Source organism: Ascaphus truei, chromosome 7 (genome assembly GCF_040206685.1).
Source record: "Ascaphus truei isolate aAscTru1 chromosome 7, aAscTru1.hap1, whole genome shotgun sequence".
Classification (NCBI taxonomy): domain Eukaryota; kingdom Metazoa; phylum Chordata; class Amphibia; order Anura; family Ascaphidae; genus Ascaphus; species Ascaphus truei.
This window is the reverse complement of record NC_134489.1, coordinates 81668700-81696245: the sequence shown is the minus strand read 5'-3', so window position 1 is coordinate 81696245 and position 27546 is coordinate 81668700. Positions and strand designations below refer to the sequence as shown.

The 27546-nt window shown below is 41.6% G+C and overlaps 1 protein-coding gene across 1 annotated transcript; it reads left to right on the top strand.

Annotated features, from left to right (window-relative positions):
- Positions 1–26514, top strand: GCA (grancalcin). The gene is made up of 8 exons (XM_075609214.1): positions 1–260; positions 14199–14345; positions 19388–19457; positions 20189–20232; positions 21476–21623; positions 21852–21965; positions 24918–24976; positions 25118–26514. Exons 1-8 carry the CDS (start codon positions 237–239, stop codon positions 25142–25144), a joined length of 633 nt encoding a protein of 210 aa, XP_075465329.1. The 5' UTR covers positions 1–236; the 3' UTR covers positions 25145–26514.
- Positions 26515–27546: the final 1032 nt, after the last annotated feature.

Here is a 27546-nt window from a genome sequence, read left to right as displayed (position 1 = left end):
CGGCACTCATGGGAGAAGTGTGTCGACCAATGGGAAGGGAGCAGTGACGGGCACGAGGCCGTCTTTGGGTCCGTTACACTTCTGAGATTTGAGTTAGTGCGTGAGAGGAAGTGAGGGGGAAGAGATCGCGCCTTTAAACGTCGGTAGACAGCATCCCCGCGGGAGCCTTGGTCCCGCCCTCTCCGCGGTGTGCAGCGTTTCCCCACAGCGAAGGCTTCCATTTTACAGCCGTGGTTATGGCGTACCCCGGATTCGGAGGCGTGAGTATAACAGGGCGCTGCCCGGGTGGCGGTTTTAGGGAACAACCGAGCCCTCGCCCGCCTTGTTTTAGACGACATTGATTTCTGTCCATTCAGCCAGGCGGTCCAGGGCGGTTCAAACTAGTACTAGGGCCACATCCTGTGGGCTCTGAAATTGGGTTTTCTCTGGAATTACAAGCCGCATTTCCACATTTCCACATTGGGGAAAATGAAAACGAGCTGTAAAGGAGGGGAGGGCCCGTTTGTCAAATATTCCCCGGGTACAAAACGTGACGCCAGGTTTATCAAATATATCCTTTTACCGCCATATTTTATTTTTTTTAAATTTTTATGACTGCTATATTTTGAATAAGGAAACTTTTGGAAACGTGCAGCCTGATAGTATGACTTGAACTTTCTAAAGGAAAAGCATTCAAAGTTTGTAATCCTATTGTTACCATAGGCTGGAGGCAGCCTCATGTTGGAGCCATGCAAGGTTACTCACAACTACTGTGGCTAAAAATATTATAGGCTTACTGAGTAGTTTGGTTTTTTTCCTGTGCCAGTGGCGAATAATTGTGTGGAAATCTGACATTAGTAGCCTTGGCCCATATGACTTAAGTGCAGTCTCGTGCTTCCAAAAACATTCGTGCATTACAATAATTGTAACTGTCACTTCATAAATCCTAGAATTTTGACAGCCAAGAGTCTGTACAGGGAAGAGCTGTTTGTCCATTTAACCCGTTCGCTGCTGGAGTGCATGCAATTGGATGTATTAGGCCCCTCTAGCAGTGTAAGGCTGCGCTTATAGTGCCGGCACCGTTGACGTCACGCTGCAGTCGCTGTAAAAATCAAATTGAAGTGACTTCCAGTGATTGCAACCAAGGTGTCGCTCCTACTATAAGTGAACGTGTCGGCGTCAATACATTTGTTTTGACGCGACATCGCTGGCACTGTAAGCGCAATCTAAGGGTTCAACCTGGCAGTACTAGATGTTCCAGCACTTGTAGTTCAATTTCTGCCCAGGGAAACTATAATTCCCTATACTTGTACTATATGCATCCCAACACTAAAGAAACAAACGCCCCCTGTTGACACTAACATCACTACACACACCTGGAAGTGTGTACAAATTGCATAGGGGTAGTTGAACTGCCTTGTAAAAGAAACCATTCATCAGACGTGACATATTATTCATGTGGACTTGGTAATTTATTGCTGTTCAGTACATCAATTGAAAGGCCCGAAATTTAATGAAATCAAGCACTCTTAGGGCTGTTCTATACACTGTTCCTATGCGAGCGGGCGTGCACATGCCGCATGCTTTCTGTGTATATACAGCCGGGAGCTGCAGGTAAGTGTATGTGTGTGTATATGTTGTGTAAGGGGAGTGTAAGATTTTTTTTTTTTTTTTTTTTTTTAAATTAAAAAAAAGGTTTAATTTTTTTTTTGTGTGTGCGCCATTTATTTAATACATACACACCAATACATGCATTTGAGCGCCGGCAGCGGCGCGAAAAGATGAATTTCTTCATTTTCGCCGCTGTATGTCGGCTCCCCTCTCCCTACCGTGCGCGCGCAGAACTTCTATAGAAAGGCTGACTAACGTCAGCCAACTAAAAATCTGCGCGCGCCCGGCACTATAGAACGTGCCTTATACTTTCTTTGTCCCTTCGTTGTTCCTCATTCCTTCATTTTGTCTTCTTTTTGCGATTGCTAATATGAATCGCAACACTAGAGGCAATTCATGACATGTTGGAAAGTGGCTGTTTACCTTTACCCCCCCCCCCCCCCCCCCATTCAAAACAAGCCTTTGGTTCTTTGAGGCTAGTTGACCATTGTGTTGCAATTCGCCAATAAGAATAACATTTATTTATACAGATGTACTGTAGCTGACATTATTGCACCTGTTGACGCTGGCGTGTTTAACATTAGTGCTATTGAAAACAATACTTAAGAGGATAATGTGTATTATTTAACACATGATTTTGTGTGTTCACTCACGCTAATGAGGGCAATAACAAACGTCTGTTATATCTAGGTACACTTCTGCTTGGCTATAGTATTGGAGTTATAATATAGTGAAAGTGCAGAGCCATTCAACACCACCTTATATATTTTTAAGCTGTTCTTTAATATATACTTAATAGCATAGCAAATGTTATTCTGAAAGCCTCACTGCAAAAACAGACTCCAATATACCGGTAGCAGAGTAAACAATCCATAGAAAAGTTGGCGCTATTTGCAAGTCGCTCTACAAAGAGAAAGGGGAGGAAGAAAAAAATAACATTGTGAAATTTTAAGTGAAACTTCTTTGTCCTTTGTCACTGTCACAGAAATTGTATTTGTGATGATGGATTTTAATTAAAAATCAAAACACAATTTCGGTACCAAAACGCAAAGAAGTTTAACTTGGAACGCGTGTTTTAGCTATTTGCACTTCTATATTTATAGCGACTGTGAATTTCGTTTATGGTGTCTGTCCTGCTGCTGGTGTGCTGGTGCCTTCTGTGCAGGCGCATGGGCCCCCCCAGCGGAGGTATGGGGGGGGGGTGTTCATCCACTAGCCAGACCACCATTAGCCTTGGGAGCAGATGGTAAAGGCTACTGCGCATGCGCGAGAATTTATTTATTTATAAAATATTTTACCAGGAAGTAATACATTGAGAGTTACCTCTCGTTTTCAAGTATGTCCTGGGCACAGAGTAAAGCAAAATAATACATGGTTACAAATACAGTTACATAAATGAACAAGGTATACATTTATATACAAGACATTGCATGCACAGTTAAAGAAAATATATATTATGAGCGTATGAAACAGTTACAGACCAGATTAAAGTGTGAGACAGCCTTAGATTTGAAAGAACTTAATCTGGTGGTGGATATGAGAGTCTCTGGTAGGTTGTTCCAGTTTTGGGGTGCACGGAAGGAGGAGGAACGTCCGGATACTTTGTTGCGTCTTGGGACCATGAATAGTCTTTTGGAGTCTGATCTCAGGTGATAGGTACTGCATGTGGTAGGGGTGAGGAGCTTGTTCAGGTAGCTGGGTAGCTTGCCCAGAAAGTATTTGAGGGTGAGACAGGAAAGGTGAACTTTGCGCCTAGACTCTAGTGATGACCAATCTAGTTCTTTGAGCATTTCGCAGTGATGTGTGTTGTAGTTGCATTGGAGAACAAAACGACAAATTGAATTGTAGAGGGTGTCAAGTTTGCTAAGGTGGGTTTGAGGAGCCGAGCCATATACTATGTCTCCATAGTCAATAATTGGCATTAGCATCTGCTGTGCAATACGCTTTCTGACCAGGAGACTTAGGGAGGATTTGTTCCTGTAAAGTACCCCTAGTTTGGCATAGGTCTTGGTTGTCAGGGTATCAATGTGCATCCCGAATGTTAAGTGGGAGTCAAACCATAAGCCCAGGTATTTAAAACTAGTGACAGGTGTTAGGGTGGTTTTATCGTTGGTTCTAATCAGGAGCTCAGTCACTGGAAGCTTTACAAATTTAGTCTTGGTCCCAAATACCATTGTTACAGTCTTGTCAGTGTTTAAAAACAGTTTGTTTTGGGAAATCCAGTTTTCGAGTCTCAAAAAGTCAGACTGAAGTATGTGTTGAAGGTCAGAGAGGCTATGGCTGTGTGCATACAGGATTGTGTCATCTGCATACATGTGTATTGAGGCTTCCTTACAAGCTGTGGGAAGATCATTAATGAACACTGAGAAGAGTAGGGGCCCCAGAACAGAGCCTTGCGGGACACCACAGGTGATATCCAGGGGGTTGGAGTTAGAGCCTGAGATGGACACATGTTGGGATCTTCCTGATAGGTAGGACTGAAACCAGTTTAAAGCATGTTTCCCTATTCCAGAGCTCTGGAGTTTGTTAAGCAGGATAGCATGATCAACTGTGTCAAAAGCCTTTGCAAAATCTAGGAATACTGCACCAGTGAGTTGTCCCCGTTCCATTCCACACTGGATTTCATTGCAAACTTTTAGCAGGGTAGTTACGGTGGAGTGTTTGGGACGAAACCCAGACTGGAATTGGCTAGGGAAATTTGTCTTGGTGTAGAAATCGCTTAATTGGGAGTGGACACATTTTTCCATAACTTTGGATAGAATTGGGAGAAGTGAGATTGGCCTGTAGTTTGAGACAGTGTTTTTGTCCCCACTTTTGAAGATTGGGACAACTCTGGCAGTTTTCCAGGTCTTAGGGATATGGCCTGCAGACAGGATAGAGTTGACTATGGACGCAATTGGTTTGGCAATGGCTGGGGCACCAAGTCGTAGGAACCTAGATTGTAGTAAGTCGGGTCCACATTGGCTGCTTAGTTTTAGTTTGAGGAGCGCTTGTGTAATCTCCTCTTCAGATACTGGGCTAAATTGAAAATTGTGGGCAGTGTTGGGAGGGGGTGGGACTATAGGGGTACTCCCAGGATGAGATTCAGGTTTGGGGTTTGTGCTGCGTTTCGCTAATAAGTTAGTGGCACACCCCACAAAGTAATCATTGAATGCATTTGCAATGTCAGTGGGGTTTGTCAGAGTAATATCCCCCTTAGTGATATTACTTGGTTGTTGATGGTTAGGAGGCTGGAATATATTGTTGATGACCTTCCAGAAGTTAGCTGGGTTTGATGTATTCTGGTGGAGATTGTCAGAGTAATATTGTGCTTTTGCATACCTTGTTTGCCTTGTGCACACGTTCCGCAGGCATCTGTAGTGATTGAGATCCTTGGTAGTGCCAGTTACTTTGTAGCTTTTCCACAAGGCATCCCTGAACTGGTAGAGTGCTATAAGGTCAGGTGTAACCCATGGAAGGTGGGCCCCCCGTACCCTTATTTTGCGTAGTGGAGCATGGGTATCGCAGAGTTTTAAGAACTCGGATTGGAAATAGTCAAGCGCAGAATCAGGGTCGGGAATTAAATCGATTCTGTGCCATGGGCAGTTGGTAAGGTCATCCAGAAACTGTTGTGGGTTAAAGTTTTTGAATGTTCTAGTGAGGAGAACTTTAGGGCTTGATTGGGGCGGTTTAATTTTCCTTACACAGTACACTATTGCATGGTCACTGAAAATGTCAGGAAGGATGCCAGAGGATTGGATTCTGCTGGGGTTTGAGGAGAGAATCCAGTCTAGCAAGGAATGGTTATGCGACTTCAGGTTTATTCGTGTGGGTTGGGAAATGAGTTGCGATAGGTTAAGTGACTTGAGTTGTATCTGGATTTTGTGGTTTTTAGGGTCAAGCCAATTGAAGTTGAAATCCCCAAGAACTAGCAGCTCACTCTTCTCATTCAGAGAGGAAATGGAGCCAAGAAATTGGGTGATATCAGTCAAGGATTGTAGAGGGGCTTTAGGGGGGCGGTAGATGGCAGCAAGCAAGATGGGCTTAGAAAAGGGGAGGCAGATTTTGCCAACTAGAGTTTCAAAAGAGGGTGGACTTGGTGGGCAATGTAACAGTGTAAATTGTAAGGTGTCTGCAATATAAAATAACACCCCTCCTCCTCTCTTTGACCTATCTCTCCTAAAAATGGAGTATCCCTGAATGGCGATATTTGCATCAGGGGTTTTAGAGGATAGCCATGTTTCTGTAAGAACGATGGCTTTGGGTTTATGCATAAGGCACCATGCCCTTAGTTCGTCCAGTTTGGGCAGCAGGCTCCGGATGTTTATATGGGCGACAGATAGCCCTTTTTGGAATTTAAAGGTGGAATTCTCAGGGGCATGGGACAGAGCTGAAATGGGAGGACCTGGGTTAGGTTCAATATCACCTGCTAGAGAGAGTAATAGTATGAGAAGAAATTTGGGTAGTTGTTTACAAGTTGTAAACTTGTGGTGTTTTCCATTAGAGTGAGCAGTGGTTGGTGTGCTGGTTTTTAGAGTTCTCCACCAACATTCAGTAGATAGTGCAAGGCTTTTGAGTAGTCCAGGGTGTATAGTGATGTTGGGTGTGGGCAAGGATGGAGGAGTTTGTAGTGGATAGAGGGAGTAACATCTCCATGAGGCCAGGAGAAAGAAAAAAGTTAGAAGACATAGCAGGTTCATGATGCCAGAGGTAGGCAGTGTTGCATGGAGCTGTTATGAGCAGAGTGAGTGTGTGCAGACTAAACAGCAGGGGTGGGCCTGTACCTTGTCAAGTGTTTTGCTGCATTGCAATGCTAGGGTCAATTCAGGGTTTCAGTGTTTTGTGCAGTCAGTTTTGGGAGAGGCTGCAGTGAAAGAAGTTGTATAGGGGTGGGGGGTTAAACTATGCAGGCTAACAAGCTTGGGATCATAGTGTGATCTGAATAGCTTACCATTTGTTGTCTTGAGTAAAAGAGTTTGCAGAAAGAAGCAGTCCCCAGTCAAACTGTAGTCTAACTGTATCACTTAAAAACCTCACTTTAAATGCCTCACTGCCTAATGCAGTTCCTGCCCAATGCAGCTGAGCTGTTAGTATTATACACAAAAAAGGTCACATGACCCTCCCCCTCCCCAATCAGTCACCTTGTTCCATTTGGTCAATTAACAGCACAGAGTTAAGAGGAAAGGAAAAAAAAAATACTTTTTACATTCAAACATACTAACTTATATATCAATTCAACAAGGCCAGAATGGGGGCAGTACTTAATTACCCCTCTCCCGTCCGCCATGTCCCTGCCGGCGGATCTCCCAGCCCTGTCGCATCTCATGGCCGAAGAGATTTCGGGGAGCTAGGGTACAGGACCGGTGATCGTGGGTGTTTGGGGGGAGGGGTGTTTGCGGCACACTGGGTGGGGAGGGGGGTTATTTGTCTCCTCTCTCCCCCATGGATCCAGCGTTGCCTTCATCCTCACTGGTGCAAGCTGGCAACCCTTCTGCGGGGACACAGTGGTGTGTGTTTTTCCTCCCCCGACGTAGTTGATGGCCTCTTCTGCCAGCAGTGATGTCACTTCCGTCATGGAAATTTGTTACTACACAGGGGCTTTTTTCTATCAAAACTCTGTAGGTGCCAGCAAAGAAGTTTCACTTCAAAATTAGATCATAGGAAATACTTGCATATTTAAAGCAGCAGTTCAAGCTGCCTTTTCCTCCTCACCCCCTTTTTAATGTGCCTCAATACAATCGACACTATAAGTGTCACGGTAGACCAGGTCTTTAAACAAATTTTTATATTTACGGGATCAGTCACCGGGCAAAACATGACGGTGAAATAAAATGGGGTTCATTTTGAATAAGACCTCGGAAACGCACAAGAATACAAAATACAAAAATATACACACGGAGGTCTGGGGAATTAGATTAACCTTTCCTAGGTGCAGGGGCCCACTTCAAATGGGTTTCCACTGTGCTTCTCTGCTTCAGGATATCCGAGTGCTGAAAACACAGCAGCCACTCTGACATATATCTCCAGCTGGCCAAAGTCCAACTCCAAACTTTCCCAGAATTTCTCTCAGATGGTCTCCACACTCCTTCCCAGATGGTCTCTCCTTATATAGCCCTCTGTGGCTATCCTTTTACACGGGAGGGAGGCTGATGGCCAATCAGTGCATTGATTAAGTTGGTGCCGCAAAAGCCAGAGGGGCGTACTAAGGCACTCAAGACCTCTCACCGGGTAGGGGCCTCAGAGTCTGGACTGTACAATGCTCTTACTCCCTGATCTGTCCCTGTTCTTCCCCAAATATTAAAGACATTTGGCTTGATGAAATATTATTGGGACAGCCAAGTTACATGTAGTTTTTTTAGTGGTAAATAGCTGTGATTTCTCTACTAGGTCCTCCAGCTACCTGTACTGTCACAATAAGTAATTTGCTATGTTGCAGAATGATCTGTTCTCTTGTGAGCGATTGGCGAAGATTTGGTTTAGGGTTCATTAAATGGCTGTCAGTGCAGCAGAAGAGGACCAAAGATGCAAAGTTATGTGGGGAAGATCATGTAACCAGGCAGTCGCTAGATAAAATTGGTGCACTGCTAGAGAGGGCAGGTCTCAAAAACAGGTGTGCCAGAGCCTGTTTCAGAAGAGGAAGAGGATGTGACTTTGTAAATGGTTGCTATAGAAACAAAAAAATGCGTGTTACATTATAATACATAATGTAATTCAGAATTGTTAAAAAAAAAAAAATATATGCTACAAGTATTTTCTCATAGTACAAAACTGATTTATATCTGTCTATATATAATCTTACCTATCACGTAGGATATTGCTTGGCCTGCAGCTTTTAAACCAGCAATGGTAAAATACTCGCAGATGACGGTAGAACAAAGCTTATCAGATATGGAGGGGCTTGGGAGAAAGGGCTTTTGCCTCCGCTAGAATGCACAGGGACTCACCGGCCTCTTATTCCAGGTATCTGAAATCACGTCCAGTGGCTTCCAATCTCTTGTCCCAGCTCTCTACCTGTGTTTGAGTGCATCTTACTATTGCTGGTTTTAAATACACTTCATATACCTATTGTACTATTTATCTTTTCATATACTTCCTTGGCGCCCACCGAGATCTCAAAACCACTATCCACTTGGGAATCATATCTTTGTGCCTTTTTTTCAAGGCATTCCAAAACTGAGTGGACATGGAAACCATGATCTATCATCCACCTGGAATCTTAGTCTTTGTGTCTCTTTTTTAAGGCACACCATGTGAGGGTATTTCTTAGTACAGCTAAACCCCGTTATAACGCGGGTCTCGGGGTCCACCCCGAGACCACCGCGTTACTAACGGGGTCGCGAGAAAAAAATGGCCGCCGCGCTTTAGCGCATATTCATCCCGCGGGACAGGAGATGGGAGCGGGCATGTCCCTCCGCTCCCCGCTTCCCCCTGTCACCGCGGGACAGCCCGCGGGGCAGGAGATGGGAGCAGGGATGTCCCTCCTGTCCCCGCTTCCCCGTGTCACCGCGGGACAGCCCGCGGGGCAGGAGATGGGAGCGGGGATGTCCCTCAGGTCGCCGCTTACCTCAGATCCCGCTGTGTGTGTGTGTGTGTGTGTGTGTGTGTGTGCAGTGTGTGTGCAGTGTGTCAGTGTGCAGTGTCAGCAATGAGCAGTGTGTGTGCAGTGTGAGCAATGAGCAGTGTGTGTGTGCAGTGTGTGTGTGCAGTGTGTGTGTGCAGTGTGTGTGTGCAGTGTGTGTGTGCAGTGTGTGTGTGCAGTGTGTGTGTGCAGTGTGTGTGTGCAGTGTGTGTGTGCAGTGTGTGTGTGCAGTGTGTGTGTGCAGTGTGTGTGTGCAGTGTGTGTGTGCAGTGTGCAGTGTGCAGTGTGCAGTGTGTGTGCAGTGTGCAGTGTGTGTGCAGTGTGCAGTGTGTGTGCAGTGTGCAGTGTGTCAGTGTGTGTGCAGTGTGTCAGTGTGTGTGCAGTGTGGCAGTGTGTGTGCAGTGAGTGTGTGCAGTGTGTGCAGTGTGCAAAAAAAAAATTTAAAATGTTTTTTTTTTTTTAAAAACGGGAGCCACGGGAAAACCGCGTTATAACCGAATCACGGTATAACGAGGCGCGTTATAACGGGGTTTAGCTGTATTTGTTTTCATTTTTAGAGTTTTTGATATACTTTGCTATATTGTTTCTTTTATTTTTCCCTCCATTTTGTCTCCCGTTCTCCTTACGGGGTGATTTATAAACAGCGTATACTTTTTTTCTTTGAATGGTTTACTCTGTTTTGGGCCAAGGGATTGGTCTGTGCTGCCATATTTTTTAGTTGATGGGCAAAGGTTTTTACACTATTTGATTTTCAATTGTAAGCACCTACAGTATGTGTAATTACACATACAACAGAAAATACAATACACACAGGTTTTGTTGCAGGCTAGTTTGGAACACTACTTGGCTGAAAAGAATGTTGCAGCAATTCCAAAGTTGCTGTGGATATGTTTTAAAGTGATGGGGCTACCAATTGGCCTTCAGGATCGAGGCTAACCCACTGACAATTCAGATTTCCCACCCAAAAAAACGCCCAGTGCATACAGAAATAAAAGTTCCCAGTGCTAAGAAAAGCCTGGATCTGCTCCAGAGAACCCCAGGTTTCAATTGTGGCAAAAAAATAAAATATATCAATTGGGTGAAATTCTGTTTTTTTTATTGATTTCACAGACAATACACTATTATTATTTGAAACAGATATAAAGATATAACCATGAAATACATGATTTAAATTTAAAAAAAAAAAGTCTAGTCAATTTGCTTTTTATGTTGACAGACAAATGCTTTGCTTCTGGATATGTCTGCAGTATTTTTTCACACCAATGGAGGAGATTATCTAAACGATTATGGGTATTGCACCTTGATAGTGTTAACTGCCATTCAAGTAAAAAGGGGAAAAACAGAAAATTCCTCTAGTGCTACTCTTAGTGATATTATACAAGATACAGTATCTTTATTTTTATATCAAGTAAATGTGTATATTCATTGGGTTTTAATACTACCCATGTAAAATCTAACATGTTTTCTAACCTTGATTAAATTTTTAATGAGTTTGTTCAGTGTAGATTTTTTTTATTTAAATTTTTTTGGTCCTGGATACATAAAGGTAGGGCTGTGATATACATAGATTTCTTTTTTTGGTGCATTTTTAAATACGTGGAAAGGGTTTCGGTATTATTTACTAATCCTGACTATAAGTGAATATATATTTATTTTTATCAGTGAATTCATAACTGGAAATGAGTATATTTAAAATATCGAAAACATCAGTTTTTCCAGTCTTCCAATACAGGCATCAACCTGTTCCGAATCAAAGGCATGCAATTACAATGTTGTATGTAATAATAATTTTGAGATCAATAAAAAAAAAATGGACTCGGATATATTGCATATCAGCATGTGGAGTGAATAGCCCTCAGCAGTCTTGTCCACTGACCTGGAGGCTATTTTCGACACTCTAGCTATTTTGCAGGCATCCTCTTAGAGGTGCCTCTCTCCGAATATCCGCATGCAACAAGCATAAACTTTTTCTTTTTCAGTATTGCAGTCCGTGTCAGTTGGAAACTTGGATGCAGCCTTATTTGCTTTCTGACATGCTCTCGTTCCTCACGTCTGATGCCTCTCACACGTGGTTGTGTGTTTCTGCTCTGCGTTTCGGGGGTATGCACTGAAAGCCTCTTTTAGTCACTGATACTGCTGTCCAATAATGAAAGTGTATGCTGTGGTGTGTTATCTTCCAATGCGTTTCATCAATCAAGTTCTGGCTTCATCAGGGAATATCTCATCCTATCCGCTCTGAGAGGCACCTTATGAGTATGCTGAACAGGAGCATGCCTGCAATTAGCTAGAGGGGTGGAAATTATAGCCTTGTGTCACTTTGGATGAGGAAGATGAGGGCTATTCCCTCAATAGCCTGATATACAATATATCTGAGTGCAACATTTTCACCTCGTACAATTATTACATACTACAGTATCTTCTATATATTTTTTTTTTTTCTCTTTCCTTTGTGGATGTCCACTGGGCAGCACATGCCTTTTAATTTGGAAGAATTCAAGTCAAAGGCAGTCAACACTGGATTGGGTTGCAATAGCTGCTTCCTGGCTCTGTGAATCTGCTCGAGTCTGTTTCAGACCCTTCAGCTGCAAAAAGGGGATTGACACCTACTTTTTTCCCATGTGGGAATTGAACATTAGTACATTTTATAAAATACACATGCATGGATCGAACTCAGGACCTTCCATATACTGGTACCAATACATTACCACTACACCACAGGCTTGGTGTTACAAGACTCACCTTATGTACAGTGTACTACTTTATGTAAATGTTTTGTTTCTGGTGTCTGACATCACACAGTCCCTGTGGTGTAGAAGTAGAGAATGATACCAGTATATGAAAGGTCCTGGGTTCGATGCATTTATATAATTTATAAATGATTACAAATATATCTTTTTTTTTTTTTTTTTTTAATTATATTATGTAATTTATAAATTGTTTTACTTATTCTATCATTTTAGAAATGATAAATATCATACAGGAATTGAACCCAGAACCTTTCATATACAGGTACCATTCATTGCTCCCTTACCACTGCTCTAAATATACTTAACCTTAACAGCACATTGCAATGGACTGTACTATGTATATGTTAAGTTTAAGTGTCTGGGACATCACACAATCCCTATGGCATTGACTTGTAATACTAAGCCTGTGGTGTAGAGGTAATGTATAAGCGGTTTTGCGTTGTAGCGAATTGCGCTATAACTGGGTTGAGCTGTACTTGTTTCTACAGGCTTCCTGGATATTGTTGGTTTTAGGTTTAGTAGTGCACAGTTAATGAAGAAATAATTTTGAGTTTGCAAGAAGATTGTAACATGTCATATGGTTGGTTATGCAGGGTGATGTTTATGCAGACCATCTGGGGACAAAATTATTAGGAATGATTGCAACCTTGTCTGTTTTATTATCCTCACCCTAATATACTTATGTTTGTAGCCTGTTCATAGCAATTAATTAGCAACAGTTGCATATGTTTACATTTAGAAATCATGTCGCTTTTTTGAGTGTTTTGTTGCAACTAACATCAAACACCTCCTTAGGCCCGGGCCATAGAGGGATGGGGAGAGCGGAGGCGTGCTAATGCTGAGGCTTGCCTGCTTCAGTCAGCGCGATTGCACGGACTTGCAGGCGGGGCAGTGACGTCGCTGGGCCAATCGCCCGCGACGCACTGACGTCAATGTCACGGCGCCGACGTGACATTGACGCTGCTTAAGGCTGATTGGATGTTTTCAGCCGACAGCGCGCTGAAAAACAGCTTGGCGCTCGGCTGAAAACTCCAAAGCCTGAGCACGCATGCGGACGCTCGCGTGAGCCCCCTCTCAAGGCATCCTCATTGAGGATGCAGGGGCTCAGCGCGGAGCGTCCTCACGCCTCAGCGCTGCTTGTCCGTCTATGGACGCAGCCTTACTGAGATCCATCTCACCTGTATTCACCTTGAATATACTTCAGCCCACAAACAGAGTTTTTGTAAATGCCTATATTCTGCTAAACAATTGTGAGTCCCCATCTCATAGATTGTCTTTCAGCAGGGGTTATTAACTGTTGACAATCTACACTATATTGTGTCATTATGTATTGTGATATCTGCGCTCCCCAACACTACTGCTGCACTATAGATCCTGTTAAAAGCAGGCTTGATTTAAGCAGAATTATCTTTCATAGAAAGTTGCTGGCTTGTGATCTTCTGGCTTTATTATGTTTCCATTCTTGGCTTAGTTGGGTGCACCTTTATACTTTCCTTGACTGGCTGTGTTTGTGAGCATTCTATCTAATATTTGAACTTATGGTTTTATTTCCAGGCTGGCCAGAACAGATGTATTTCCACTCCCTGCTGGATTCCATGCTTGTTCTATGTTGGCTAATAAGTTCTAACGGTTTAGTAAAAAAGGAAATATTTATTTTTTGTGTGTAAGAGCCTTGATCTTGCAACTTCTGCTTTATGTTTACTATATTTACTGGTAAAACTATTGAAGTGAGCTGCTTTCCAGGTATCTACAAGAACGTGCTAGTGACAAAGGGGTGGTCTTTTTTTTTTCACATGTGCTTTTTGTTTTATTATTTTTAATGGGAGGCCCCTGAACTTTCGTTGCATGATTATATTTTCTTCAGTCTTTCAGTACTGGTTGCATTTTTCTTTTATCCTGATGTGGGAAGTCACCTTAACTGAGCATTCTGTGGTGGAAATGAACCTTGTAAATCTGAAAACGTGTGTAAACTTGTTTTTTATGAGATCAAAGCTTTAAGATCAGTTTAAATCAATTTATTTTTAAGCTATAAATGTAATATTAATTGTTAAACCAAATAGCAATGGTACTATTGGAAAAACAATAAAAAAAATTCTGTTTAAGTACTACATGGATTCCCACTCATTGTGGGCCACCATACTCTGGTTGTTTTGTTATAACCAAACTATGATTTGTAAATTTAAATGCATTGATGCATGTATTTTTGGTGGGATATTCTTAATCTGAGAAATCTTGGTTATAGATTTATACGTCTGGCGTGTCCTCATCTAAATATAACACCTATTTTTTATTTACTTTTTCAGTTTGGTGCCTTAAATTCGCAGATGTCCATGATGGGACAAGCCATGGCAGGAGCTGTACATGGGCTGCCCCATGGTGGATACTTTGGACAACCTCAGTACGCTACAGCTGATCCTATGTGGGGTTATTTCACAGCTGTTGCTGGGCAGGTAAAACCTAATCTGAGCGATTTTCGGTTTTTATACCCATATAAATATGCTTATATACTGGTTTAAAAATTAAATATAAAGTTCTTGCACTCATTTGAACATCCAAAAGTTATTAAGAATAAATTAGTTGATTGTTACTTTATGCGCATCTAATGCTGCTATGGGGCTTCTTGGGTAGATGCGGGTAAATATTAGAGTAGCACAGTCTGCACACAATCTAGAAATCCCATAGGGGTAGAAGTGTCCCTTGGTTGGTACACTACTACTTAATAGTTAAAGCAGCACTATATGCTGCATGGCGTTTAAAAAATAAATATTTACAGGATTAACGCATGGGATCTCCGGAGCTGAATTGTTTAATTTAGGCTCTGAGGGACCCTCTGCTTGCAGAGATACTTACCTTGGTAGTTGCTGTCGGTGTCTCTGTTCAGTTTAAATGTCCGGGTCATGCTAGCCAATAGAAAGCGGCAACGGATGACATCACGGGATGTTTAAATCCGCCATTTCGTTAGTCACTCAAGGGGCTGCAGAGATTCCGGCACCCCTACGGAGGCATGTATCTCTGGAATTATTGGAGTCCCCGGAGCTGAAATGAACAGTTCTGCTCCGGAGACACCCTGCTTCAAACCTGTAATAACATTTATAAAAACCAATGCAGCATGTAGTGCTGCTTTTTAAATACATCGGATGGATATAGACCATAACCATATCTCAACCTAGTGTGGCAATATTGATGGTAGAGACGAATACAGTGCTGTACATGGGGGGAAAGACATCAAGCTGATTGGAAGTGAAATAGTTTAAAAAATCTATTTTATTACTAAATATAATAAAATGAATTGCATATACCTTTTGAACAATAAGAAACAAAACCCACATGACTTCATGAGGGAAGGAAATATCTCCCTACCTTTTGCCAAAGATAAACTGGTCTTGCAAAGCCAATTATATCTCTACTAAAAAGCAGGAGCTCCATCAAAGGTTGAATGGCAAAAATCCCTGTCACATCGAAATGTTGACCAAAAATGCTCCTCCCAATTACCCTGGGCACTCATTCTTGGAAGATTTATTGAGGTAGATCGAATGGCATTGGAGCTTCATGCTTTGTGTGTATCTTTATTTATATAGCACCATTAATGTACATAGCGCTACACCCAATCATATAAATAACACATACTGGGAAGAAGTACTTCAGACATAAGTGTCATTTAGGAAAAGGAGTACCTGCCCCAAAAAGCTTACAATTTAATTGGCAAGTAGGAAGAACGTACAGAGACGGTAGGAATGTTTTCTGGTAAGTGCATCTGCAAGGGGCTAAGCTCGAAGAAATGAGATGTAAAGTATGAGTCACGGAGCTACTCATGCTTCCTTAAGCAGATGTGTTTTGAGGTGGGTCTTAAAGGTGGATAGAGAGGGTGCTAGTCGGTTATTGAGGGAAGTGCATTCAAGAAGTGTGGGGCAGTCGGTGAGAGGTTTAAGGTGGGAGAGGACTTTAGACACACAAGGGGTAGAGAAAAGACATCCTTGAGCGGAACGCAAGAGTCTGGAGGGTGTATAGCAAGAAATTAGGGCTGAGATGTAAGGAGGGGCAGAAGAGTGTAAAGCCTTAAAAGTGAGGAGGAGAATCAAGCGTGTGATTATTGGATTTGATGGGGAACCAGGAGAGGGATTTCAGCAGGGAAGACAGGCAGATTTAGGAAATAGTAGTGATTCTGGCAGCAGCGTTTAGGATAAATTTGTAGGGGAGACAAGTGAGAGGCAGGAAGAACGGACAGCAGGATGTTACAGTAGTCCAGACGGGAAAGAATGAGGGCCTGTGTCAGAGTTTTAGCAGTCTAGCAATAGAGGAAAGGGCATATCTATTTGTAGAGGAAAAAACGACCGCTTTTAGCTACCTTTTTGAATGTGAGAGAAGACTAGTGACCCCCTAGGCAGTGTGCTTGTGTTACTGGGTGTATAATTACTGTTGGAAGCACAATGTAGAAGGAGGTAGTAGGGCATGTTTAAGTCGGTGGAGGGCCATCCAGGATGATATAGCGGAGACACATTCAGAAACTTTGGTCTGAACAGCAGGTGTAAGGTCAGGGATTGAAAAGAACATTTGTGTCCTCAGCATAGAGGTGATATTTGAACCCAAGAGATGGGCTTAGGTCACCTAGAGAGTGTGGAAAGAGAAGAGGTCAGAGGACAACAAAGTACAATGGGAAAGTAAGGATATCCAGGATAGAACTTTGTTAGGGATACCAAGAACAAAGAGAAGAATGTGAAAAGGGTGGTCCATAGTATCAAATTCTGCAGAGAGGAGTAATATGGGAGATCATTAGTTTTTTGTGAGGGCTGTTTCAGTGGCGTGAGCAGTACGGAAGCCCGATTGTAGCGGGTCTAGGAGAGAATAGGTAGTGAGAAAATGGAGCAAGCGAAAGAATACAAGACGTTCAAGGAGTTTAGAGGCAAAAGGCAGGAGGGAGACAGGACGATAGTTAGAAAGACAGGTAGAGTAAAGCTTCCTGTTTTTGAATAATTGTAGAACTTGCATTTTTGAAGGAAGGAAAGGTAGGGAGGGGTTAAAAATGTGAGTGTAGCAGCAAGAGGTTTTTGAAGGCGGGGGGGGGAATGGGTGCAAATGGTAGAGGTGAGATCAACAACGATGCATCTTCTGTGACAGTGGGAAAAGAGTCGGAAGGTAGGAGGAGAGTTGAGATGGAGGATGGGCGGAGGATACAGAGGGGATGTCCTGACGTATGGATTCCACCTTTTTCTTCCTGTCTCACCTTATGACTTTGCTGACTATTTCAAGGAAAAACAGGCTGCAGAGGATGGTCTGATTAGGGAGACAGAAGAGTAGGCATGGATTAGGCTAAGGCCCCACTCCCTCAGTCAGTGCGCCCGCACTGCAGACAGGCGGGGCGCTGACACACATTCCGCGATATGCGGTCTGTAGGGAGGGGGGCAGGAGTGGGAGAGCGCGTGGTTTGAGCGGAGGAACCCGCTACTCCTCCCTCCCTCCACGGGCTCGGGCTGCAGGAGGGAGCTGCTGCGGGCTGCTGTAAGGTAAGCAGCTCCCTCCACCTTCTGCCACAAACGACACACACACCTACCTTGTTTAGGAAGCTGCCTGATGACAGCTCCCGCCCCCGCTGCTGATTGGCTCATCAGTGCACCATGTGACGCGTCACCGCTCCGGATCACAATTTTCTTGCATCCCCTGGTGGCTGACGCGTCACAGCGCGTAGTGAGTCAGCAACGAGGGGGGACTGGGACCTGCTCGGGAGGATTCCCCTGCTGGTGGGGAACGCTCACGCGGCCGCCCGCGCCGCCGGTCCCAGCCCTTAGACTTGTGCATGTTGGTTAGTGTATGTTTGTTTAGACTGGAAGAGAGCAGAGTTGAAACACTATAACATACATTTTGTAGTGAAGGAAGTCTGTGTGTGAGATTTCCTCCAGAGGTGTTCAAAGGAACGAGTGCAGGAACGCGGCATGCATGTGTGGCAATTTAGCTAGGGTCTTGGGTTAGAATGGCGAGAATAGCAGAGAGAAAGCGGAGCATGTAGATCAAGAGACGGGGATATGGCAAAGTTATAGTTCCTGACCAGGTTGTGAGGGTCTTTAACAGAGCTTTCAGAGGCGTAGGTGGAGCACAAAATGAAATCAAAAACTGGTAGGTTAATAGAGGGCAACTCTCTGCAGAAACAAGGGGTAAATGGAGCTGGGGAGGAGTGTGAGAGGAAAGAGGGAAATGGTGAAAATCTGAGTGGTGTGGTTCGTTTTTTTTTATTTTTTATTATAATTTTTTTATTAATTAATTAAAGAACCAGTTCTAGATAGTGGCCATCCTTGTGGGTGCTGGCTGCAGTCTTCTGTTGAAGGCCAGAAGAAGAGGTTAGAGAGAAAGCGGGAAGCTCAAGGGAGAGAGAGGGTGCATAAATATGGCAGTTGAAGTCCCCAAGGAGAAGAACCGGGGAGTCCAAGGAGAGCCAGGATTCAAAGTGAGGGGGGGCTGTTGAGTGGAGGTAGGTGGGCGATATTTGACCGACATGAATGGGGAGAGGAGAAAAAAGCTGGACATTGTGAGCCTCAAAGGAGGCAAAAGAGGAAGGAATTGGAAGGGTGCAGTAACGGCAGAGGAGAAACCCCACGACCCAAACCCTGCCATCAGGCTGTGGAGTGGGTGAGAGAGAGGCCACCATAAGAGGGCAGCTTCCAGTGCAGAGTCAGACTGAGTGAGCCAAGTCTGTTTAAAGCAAAGAGGAGCAGAGTGAGAAGTCGTGCACACAGAGGAAATGTTGGAAAGGGAGTGAGCATTCCAAAGGGCACAGGAGAAAGGGAGAAGAGGAAGGTTGATGGGATGGATATGTGGTTACACATAGTCTGGCATGTGGTGAGGGTGGGAGGTGGAGTTACACTGAGTGCAAGGTGTGGGAGCACGCAGAGCGTTTTAGAACTCTGCTAACATCTGCTCTGTTATGACTGTCAGGGGGAGGGTTGAGAGTGTCTGTGCATGTGGCATGTGTCCGCTACTCCAATTGCAGTGTCACAAAGATTTTATTTTTGGATGTGCCAGTAATCTGTGGTACTCTGTCAGGGGAGGATTGAGCCCAAGTATAATATAGGCTAACATACCTAGATTAACTTAAGTTTGCAATTGATTTTTCTTTTAAGATTTTTTTTTAATTTTCTAAGGCTCTCAGAGAAAATGTTTCAGTACACACTTTTACTCTGTGTCCCACTCCAGCTCTTTGAAATAAAACGCTTTAAACCAGAAAGTAGGACAAAGGGAGTTAGTTATTCATTAGTGGTTGAGCACTACCATAATAACAGGTCTTCCAAAATGATCATGTTCTCCTTTTTAGGTGTTTAATTCAGTATAATCCGTGGAGACCAATTGTACTGCTATTGTCAAACACTCCATGGACTGGAATGCAGGTTTTTGGCCAATCATGGTGTGATCAGCATGATCGGTGTATATTGAATTAGCCCCTTTATTTATTACTGCCAACTCCTATATTTATAATTGAAATTAAATCCACTTTTTTATTTGGTAGGATGGTGAAGTAGATGCTGAAGAACTACAGAGATGTTTAACACAGTCTGGAATCCATGGGACCTATACTCGTAAGTGTAACAAGTTGTCAACGTTCCAGCTCCTGTTTTTGTCAGCATGTGAATTTCCACTTGGACTTTTCCAGTGCTGTATCTGTGTTAAATGTGTGAATTTTAATATGCTTTATGCCCAACTATTTCGATCCCACGCTCTCAAAATAGATACAAAGGATTACTTTGTGATTGGGAGCTTGCAGCCGCGTGCAAAGAACATAGAAGCAGAAAAATGATTTAACATTGGCAATAATGCTTCCATAATGCCCACTAAGCTTTAAATACCCAATTGAGGAGGTAGCAGGGCAGAATCACTATGCCCAGGGAACTCTTTCAGAGGATGTTACCACACTGAATGTGCAGAGACGCTACATTTTGACCGGTTATGGTTCCCCTGATTTATGATGTACTTGCTGGTAAACTGGAGCTCAAAAGTTGCAATGGCCAATCTAGGGATGAAACCTTTGTGAGTCATATTTACAAAGCTGTGCTATTCCTCAAGACCCTTCCAGTGCTGCAGTGCCCCTTATGGCTCATTGACTGACAGGCTGGAAGGTGTCTTCCAGCCCCTGAAGGTGTCACACAGTGTAGTAAATGTGAGCCTGTATGTTTTTCTGCCAAAATCACTAGTTTTATAGATCACATTTCTATTCAGGTCTTTAAACTGTTTGAATGCTCATGTTGGAATCAAGTAGTAATGACACAAATAACTATGCACCCTTTCTCTTTCTCCCCCCTTTTTACTTTAGCTTTTAGTTTGGAAACCTGCCGGATTATGATAGCCATGTTGGATGTATCCTTTCAGAGAATATTGAAGACCTTTTATCTCAGTGTATATAAATTTTGGCTTTTTTTTAGGAAGCAAGTCGGGGGCAGGAGGGTCAATCTGAGCATCTCTGGCTCGTGTCTGACGTGGGATGGTGGCAAAACACCATTTCTGCTTTGGACTGACTTGAGGGATATGTTGCAGTATTTCCTTCCTTATGAGCACATGAGTTTTTTTTTTTTTTATCTGAGTGACCTTGCAAATGATCTATTTCACTTTTTTTTTTTCCCCTCCCTTGCCGCCATCTTGTTTTGACGAGGGAAAGGTGCTGATGGGAGTGGGACTAGGTTGTAAAAAGTTACAAACCCAAACGGGTGGGAGGGGGGCAGTGAGACGCGAGACGCGAGACGCGGATGAAAGATGAGGTAAGGAACATAAAAAATTGGAGGGAAGGGTCAGCCAGTAACAGACAAAAAGCAAGAGGCGTGAAAGGGACAGAGAAACACAGGTCAGACCATACTGAAAGAGGGAGACGGCAATTACTCAGTCTCTAATATACTATACATATACCATCATATTTGTAGATGAATTACCATTTGACCTCTAATAACAGTAGTTTCTGCTAGTGTACAAGCCAATAATTTCCAGTTCTAACACCACTTCATTACACTGGTGTTGGTTAAATATATTTATATATTACACACATGGGGTTAAATACACTGTGTGAATTTAACACAAACTTCCATTAACTTCAGTTAAAACTTTCCTTCTGATAGTGCCCCGTTCAGCACTACTTCAGTTGAATAAATAGCCCCCCTTTTTTTTTTTTTTTTTTTTTTTGAAAGAAGGTGTCTAGTAGTGTTTTTTTTTTTTTTTTGTTTGTTTTTTTAAAGCAATATCTAGTTTCCGAGTCAAATCAACTGCAAATAATTTAACAGCATCAGAGGCGCTCTCTCGTGCCCTATGGCATTTTTGCATCGCAATGCATTTTATTCAACAAATACATACATGTACAACCTTATTGTTGCAAATTATTTTTTACGGTTCCTTTGGATGTCATCTGTAATGTACTGCAAATAAACATTCTTTATTGCCAAATCCTATATTTATAATTAAACTTTCCTTTTTCAAAAGGCACTGATTTTAAAGCTTTTTAAATAATTTTACATTTACCAGCAGATTTAAATGCAAAATTACACTTCCTTAAAAGGAATCTACTGTTGGTTACTTTAACCCTTAATACAAACTTGCTTTAACCAAACAAACCCAGATGGACCATACTGGCAAAATGGGATTCAATGAGTTCAAAGAGCTGTTTGGTGCACTGAATGCGTGGAAACAAAATTTTTGTACGTTTGATCAGGACAGAAGCGGAACAGTGGAGCCACTTGAAATGGGCCAAGCCATTATGGCCATGGGTAAGCATGATTGTTGTAATGTTCTACAAACACATTCATTAAGAATATATTATTGCTTATTTTTTTTACAATTATATTCTAAGCTTTAAAATGCTGTGTAACCTTTATGGCTCTTCTCATAGATTCTGATTATCTTATTTGACTACTTTACATTGCTAGCTCTAGAACAGAAGGTTGTAAAAAAAAATGTATAGATCTCTCAACCTCATTTTTATTTTCCTCTCGAAGGTTACAGGTTGAACCCTCAGACACTGAATACTATTCTAAAACGTTACAGCAAGAATGGAAGAATCTATTTTGATGACTATGTTGCATGCTGTGTGAAACTAAGGGCATTGACAGGTATTTTTGTTTCATTTAAATCATTTTAAAACAAATTGAGTTCTAATGCAAACTTAACATGTCCTTGTTAATGGATATGGTGATATGCACCAATATAGAATGTAAGCAAAAACACAAATCATTTAATTTACTGTTTGGCTAATGCTTTATATATATATATTATTATTATTATTTAGAACACTATCCAATTTCACTGTAAAATGTCGATATATTTGACAGACTATAATTGTGCTTTGTTCTCATGTTTGGTTTTCTGATGCAATTGTGAAGGAAAGTTTGTAATTTAACATGGGTATTTTAAAAGGATGCGAAGATTAATGACCTTGTTCAAAACGGTTTAGCTAAATATTGAACTTTAGCAAGCCATTTTCTATAAACTAATACAATACATTGGTCAAACTTTGTTATACAGGTATCACACTCTAGGAATATTGGTGTATTCATTTTTTTGAATTTTTTTGTTTTTTTTTCTTCAATGTTTCATTCATCAGTTTTTTTTACTTGCTAATCTTTTCGTTTGACTTTACATGGTCATCAACCGCCCCAAATATTAAAATATATTTTTATTTTAGGCTTCAAGCAGTAGTCCAAGCTGCCATTTTATTTGTCCCTTTAATATTTGCATCAATACAATTTACACATTGATATGTAATTGGCAAAGTTGCCGATCGATCCGTTCTCCTGTGATCGATCGGCGAAGATTCGACTCGTGGATTGACTAAATAGCTGTCAGGGCAGCAGAAGAGGACCAAAGATGCAATGTTCTGTGGGGGCAGATCATTCATGCAGGGCTCAAAAAAGGTGTTGCCAGAGCCTGTTTCAGAAGAGAAAGATGTCTTTGTAAATGGTTGCCATAGAAACCAAATGTTTGTTACATTATCATATTGTACACTAGCTGATATACCCGGCGTTGCCCGGAGGCAGGGGGGGGGCGTCAAAGGCGTGGATTCCTCCCCCTGCATTTCCTTACCTGCCAGCATGCCGCGCTCCTCGGGCTGCCACTGGTTCTCTCCCCCCTCGTGGCCTCCGCCGACTCCCGGTGGCACAAAGGAGGTATTAACTCCCTGCCGCCCTGCTCCTCGGATGTTGAGCCGTAGAGAGCGTACTCTGGGGGTTGGGGGAGGAGTGGGAGAGCGACACCTACCTCTACTTCCGGGCGCCGCCATCTTAGCACTCGGCGCCGCGAGGGAGGAAGGGGGTCCTTCCGGGCGCCGCCATCTTTGGCGCCGCGAGGCAGCTGCAGCCTGCCTGGCCAGTGCCTGTTCCCCCGCCGGGGAGGGAGGTGAGTGGAGCGCCGGGGAGGGAGGTGAGTGAGTGTGATTGGGGGGCGGGGGGAAAGAGTGAGTGTGATGGGGGGAGGGAGGAGAGAGAGAGTGTGTGTGTATCCCCGAGGGGAAAGACGGTGGCAGTTGGATGACGTCAGACCCACCAATCTGATTGGTCCTAAGCCTCTGGCCAATCAGATTCACCGCAGATGGCACTAACCTTTTCATTTTATATATTAAGATAAAAATGTCATACAGACTTTGAGAAAATACTTTTAGCATTATATATATATATATATATATATATATATATCTATATCTATATCTATATCAGAACTGATGTAATTAAAAAAATAATGTAGGATATTGCTTGGTTTGCAGCTTTAAATCCAACCAGCTGATACAAAATCCAACTTGACAATAAAGTTGGCACATAATTGGAAAAGAACAATATTTTAATTTTCCTCGCAAGTCATAAATCAGACAAGTTTGTTCTGTTTAATTGACAAAGCATGGTCAGTAGGAACTACTGGCCAGCGAGGTGTGTGGTGTGCTGACATAACTCTTGAGGGAAAAACAGGGTTTTAATGGTATGTGCACTATAATTATGAAGAACCCCAATGTTGGTCTGTAGAAAGTATCACAATCTGCAACAAATCTAGACTTATCCACAACCAGTATGTCTACTAGGATTTGAATTTGTTCCTTTCCACTTCAGTACCCATGCTTGAGGCGCTTCCTTATGATTTGGTTTTTGGTGAACCCTGTAAAATTAACTTGGTTCATTCTGCTTTAAAATGTAATCTCGCATACAACAAAATGTAACTAATGCCAGTGATATCTTTAATAGTAAAACTAGGTGATTAATGCCTTTACATAAATTAGACAAGTGTAAGTATTTTTAATTCCTCATGAAAGTTTATCCTGACAATTATTTTAAACCAGTTTAATGTATGCTTTTTACAGACCTTCTCTTTAAATAGACCATGGCTCTCCCACCACCCTTCGTTCAGAGCCCCAGGTCAAAACCAAGCAACATTTTCAGTCTTCCAAATCTATTAAACTCTTATAGTGGTCTGATTGTATAGTCACCTGGTTTCAACCTACTAAACTGATTACTTCCGTGTGTTTCCTTTGATCCTAGTGGAGACTTCATGTTTAACTTAAGCACTGAAATGTCTGGAACACCATAGTGCAATGGGCATTCTGGCACCCGGACCACTTGCATACTGAAATTGTCAACTCGTCGGGGCAGGATGTTCCTTTGCATTATGTTGCCATTTACCTGTAGCGCTTATCCCAATTTTGTACTTTATTTACATTTTTGTATTGTAATTTTGCAAAGTGCTGCGTACAATGTCGCTGTTTAAATACCATTCTACATTCACTGGTGCTTTGACATGGTCCCCAGTGTTAAGCGCATGAAAGGAAGGAAATGCTCTTCTATACTGATTGAGGCTGTCAGCCACCATCATAATCCATGTCTAGACATGAGCAAAACCAGTATGAACTTCTTAAGAACCACAAGTGTACCAGCCCTTTTACTGAATGGCATTGGTACATGCCAACGTTTAAGAAAGGCTGGCTACTTAAGGGTGGTTTTTTTTTTTGTGTCTTTTAAAGCGTTTGATTTTAAGCAAATGCTTTAGTTTAATTACTAATATTCAATTTCTTTAACTCTTTATAGATGTCTTTAGACGGCGAGATAGCATGCATCAAGGCTTCGTGAACTTTGTATATGATGATGTAAGTATCTGTCAGTGGTTTGTGTCATTTAATTATTGGATTTGTGGTTAAATAATGAAGACCACTGGGGGATATAGATCTATCTATCCCTATACCTATTTAGTTTCTAAGATGTTAATGCAATGCTGCTTTTTGTTTTAGTTTTTGCAGTCCACCATAGCAATTTGAATTCCCTGACTCCAATCAAATAATGAAGAATGGCATTGAAATCCAACATGTGAATTCTTCTGTTGGGAAGGAACCAAGTGACCCGGCTGTGAAATGGAAGCTATTGTAGAATGTCATGTTTCTGTTTAAGCATCCAATGGTATAAATCCTCTTACTTCACTGCACAGGTTACTCAAACAATTATTGTTTTTGCATTCAACAGCTCTTTAAGAAAACATTATATTTGACCTATTTTATATTAATATTGTCATAAATACACAATACATTGTTGGCATATGTAAAAATAAAATCTAATGGAATTTTTGAGTGAAATACACGTTTAGAATATATGATCTAATGGAGCGGTCCTCAAACTCCATTGCAATTAATTTGGCGTAAATGTCCAATCTTTCCCTTCCCTATTTCTCCTCCGCATAACCTAAAGTTCGTGTTCAACCTTTACCTGTATTTAAGTAATCTTGATTTAACTGCTAATTTAGCACGTGGCTTATTTCATTGCCAATCACATACCAGTGTTTTCACAATGAAACTAAAATGGCAAGTAATGAAGCTACATAGATGAGTATTAGTAATCAGGTGTGTAGAAATCAAACTTTCGCCTTCATTATCTAATCAGCTTTTTACAGTTGACTCAGTGGTGGGAGACTCATTTCATGAGTCTGGAAGACTATATGGAATAGAAGTTGAATATTGTTTCTAATTTAACTTGCATACATGTATTGCTCATTTTATGTAATTGGATGCGTATGTCACTATACAAAAGGCCTTTGCCGTGGAGAACTAAAAAATTGACCTTTCAAGTTTTATTCTACAATTTTTCAGATTTTTTTTTCTTCTTTATTTTGCATTTGCATTTTAAATATTTTTGGAAGTAAGTGCATTTTGGGGGAAGAAAAACAGTTTCTCCGCTCAATAGAGAGAAAAAAAGCTGTAAGCTTTCTTGATGGGTGAAGATGGGACATTTCTATGCTTATGACTTGCATACACAGAAATAGTTGGGTTGGGGAGTCGTTTATATTTGTGGTTGTTGAAGTACTGATATAAATCTATTGGCATATTATAACTCATGGCAATGTTATGCAAGGACGTTGTGTATTGTCTGCTGTTGAGAAATATTTGACGTAACTTTTTTTTATTCCATTTTCACAGTAAAATATAATGTTTTTTGGTTTCTGTTACATGCTTTTTTTTTTTTTTTGTGTACCCAATTTTTAGCATTTTTATACTTTGCAGCTCATTTAGCTTGATTGTGTGGTAGACTTGCTAGATTTTTTTAAAGGGAATTTGTGCAAAGTACTGTAATGTAAGCTTGAAATTATTTAAACCATTGTTATCACTCCTTTCTACAACAAATAAAGAAATGAATACAATTATTGAAGACATCAATGTTTCCACGTTCAAAGACTGGGTGGCAAGGTTAATTGTGGCAAAGTTTTTCTTTGAGTAATAACATCCATGATCCTCTGGACTGTCTATGGAATAATAGTGATGCAAGATATTTAAAGTTTTTGTTAGATACTGAAAATCTGTAGTTCACCTGCTCCATCCATGACACTGCTAATGGTTTGTATTATATTCAAGGCACCAGAGGGTAGGTGGCAAGTGAATTTGAGGTTTGGCTCAGTGCAAAATATATTTGGCTGAGGCTGAAACCATCTTTATTTAGTTATATTATATACTATTTCCATGTAATTTGGTTAAAGGATAAGCAATAGCATCAATATTTTATAACGTCTTGTACAGTACATGCATTGCAAGCTCTGCCCCGTTATCTAGTAAAGAGACGTTCACCAGTTTTGATTATACTAATCATACCACTACAATAACCATTTTAGAGCTCTATAGTGTTTGCTATGTCTGCAGAAATCTTCCAGCTGCGCATTGAAACATCAAAAAAGTTCATCTGGTTAGTTTTAAATTGGGTGTTGGCTCAGCACTTTTTTTACCCTGGCATCGCTGTGACCCCACTACCTTATGAACCCGGCTAAAGCTTTAGGGTCTTCATGCCCCTATATTCATAAACCTTGGATCATGCCGTGAATATACTGTATGTAGGAGACTACACAAACCTGTGGAACCTGTGAGATCAAATACACATTCACATGTGTACATGTTAATGTACTTGTTTATTTGTACACAGTTTATACTTTGACAGGCATTCTGAAATGTGATGAAATACAAAACATTTGATATTTTATAAACTACATTTTTATTACTGTATCGATGCATATACATTTCTGTCTAATTACTAAATCGGTTTGCAATTCTTTACAGTGCAGTTTAATAAATCTTAATATTTACAGTTCATATTTGTAAAATTCCAAAACTTCTATTGCAGGCAGTATAGAAATCCTTTTACCAACATTGAAATATTTGTAGTGTGTACATTCACTAAAAGTAGC

Bases quoted from the DNA above. Each gene is read 5' to 3' on its own strand.
- GCA (XM_075609214.1), top strand. From the start codon at position 237: ATGGCGTACCCCGGATTCGGAGGC. The intron at 14,346-19,387 runs GTAAAACCTAAT...TTTATTTGGTAG, and splicing joins TCACAGCTGTTGCTGGGCAG to GATGGTGAAGTAGATGCTGA. The intron at 19,458-20,188 runs GTAAGTGTAACA...TTTTTACTTTAG, and splicing joins AATCCATGGGACCTATACTC to CTTTTAGTTTGGAAACCTGC.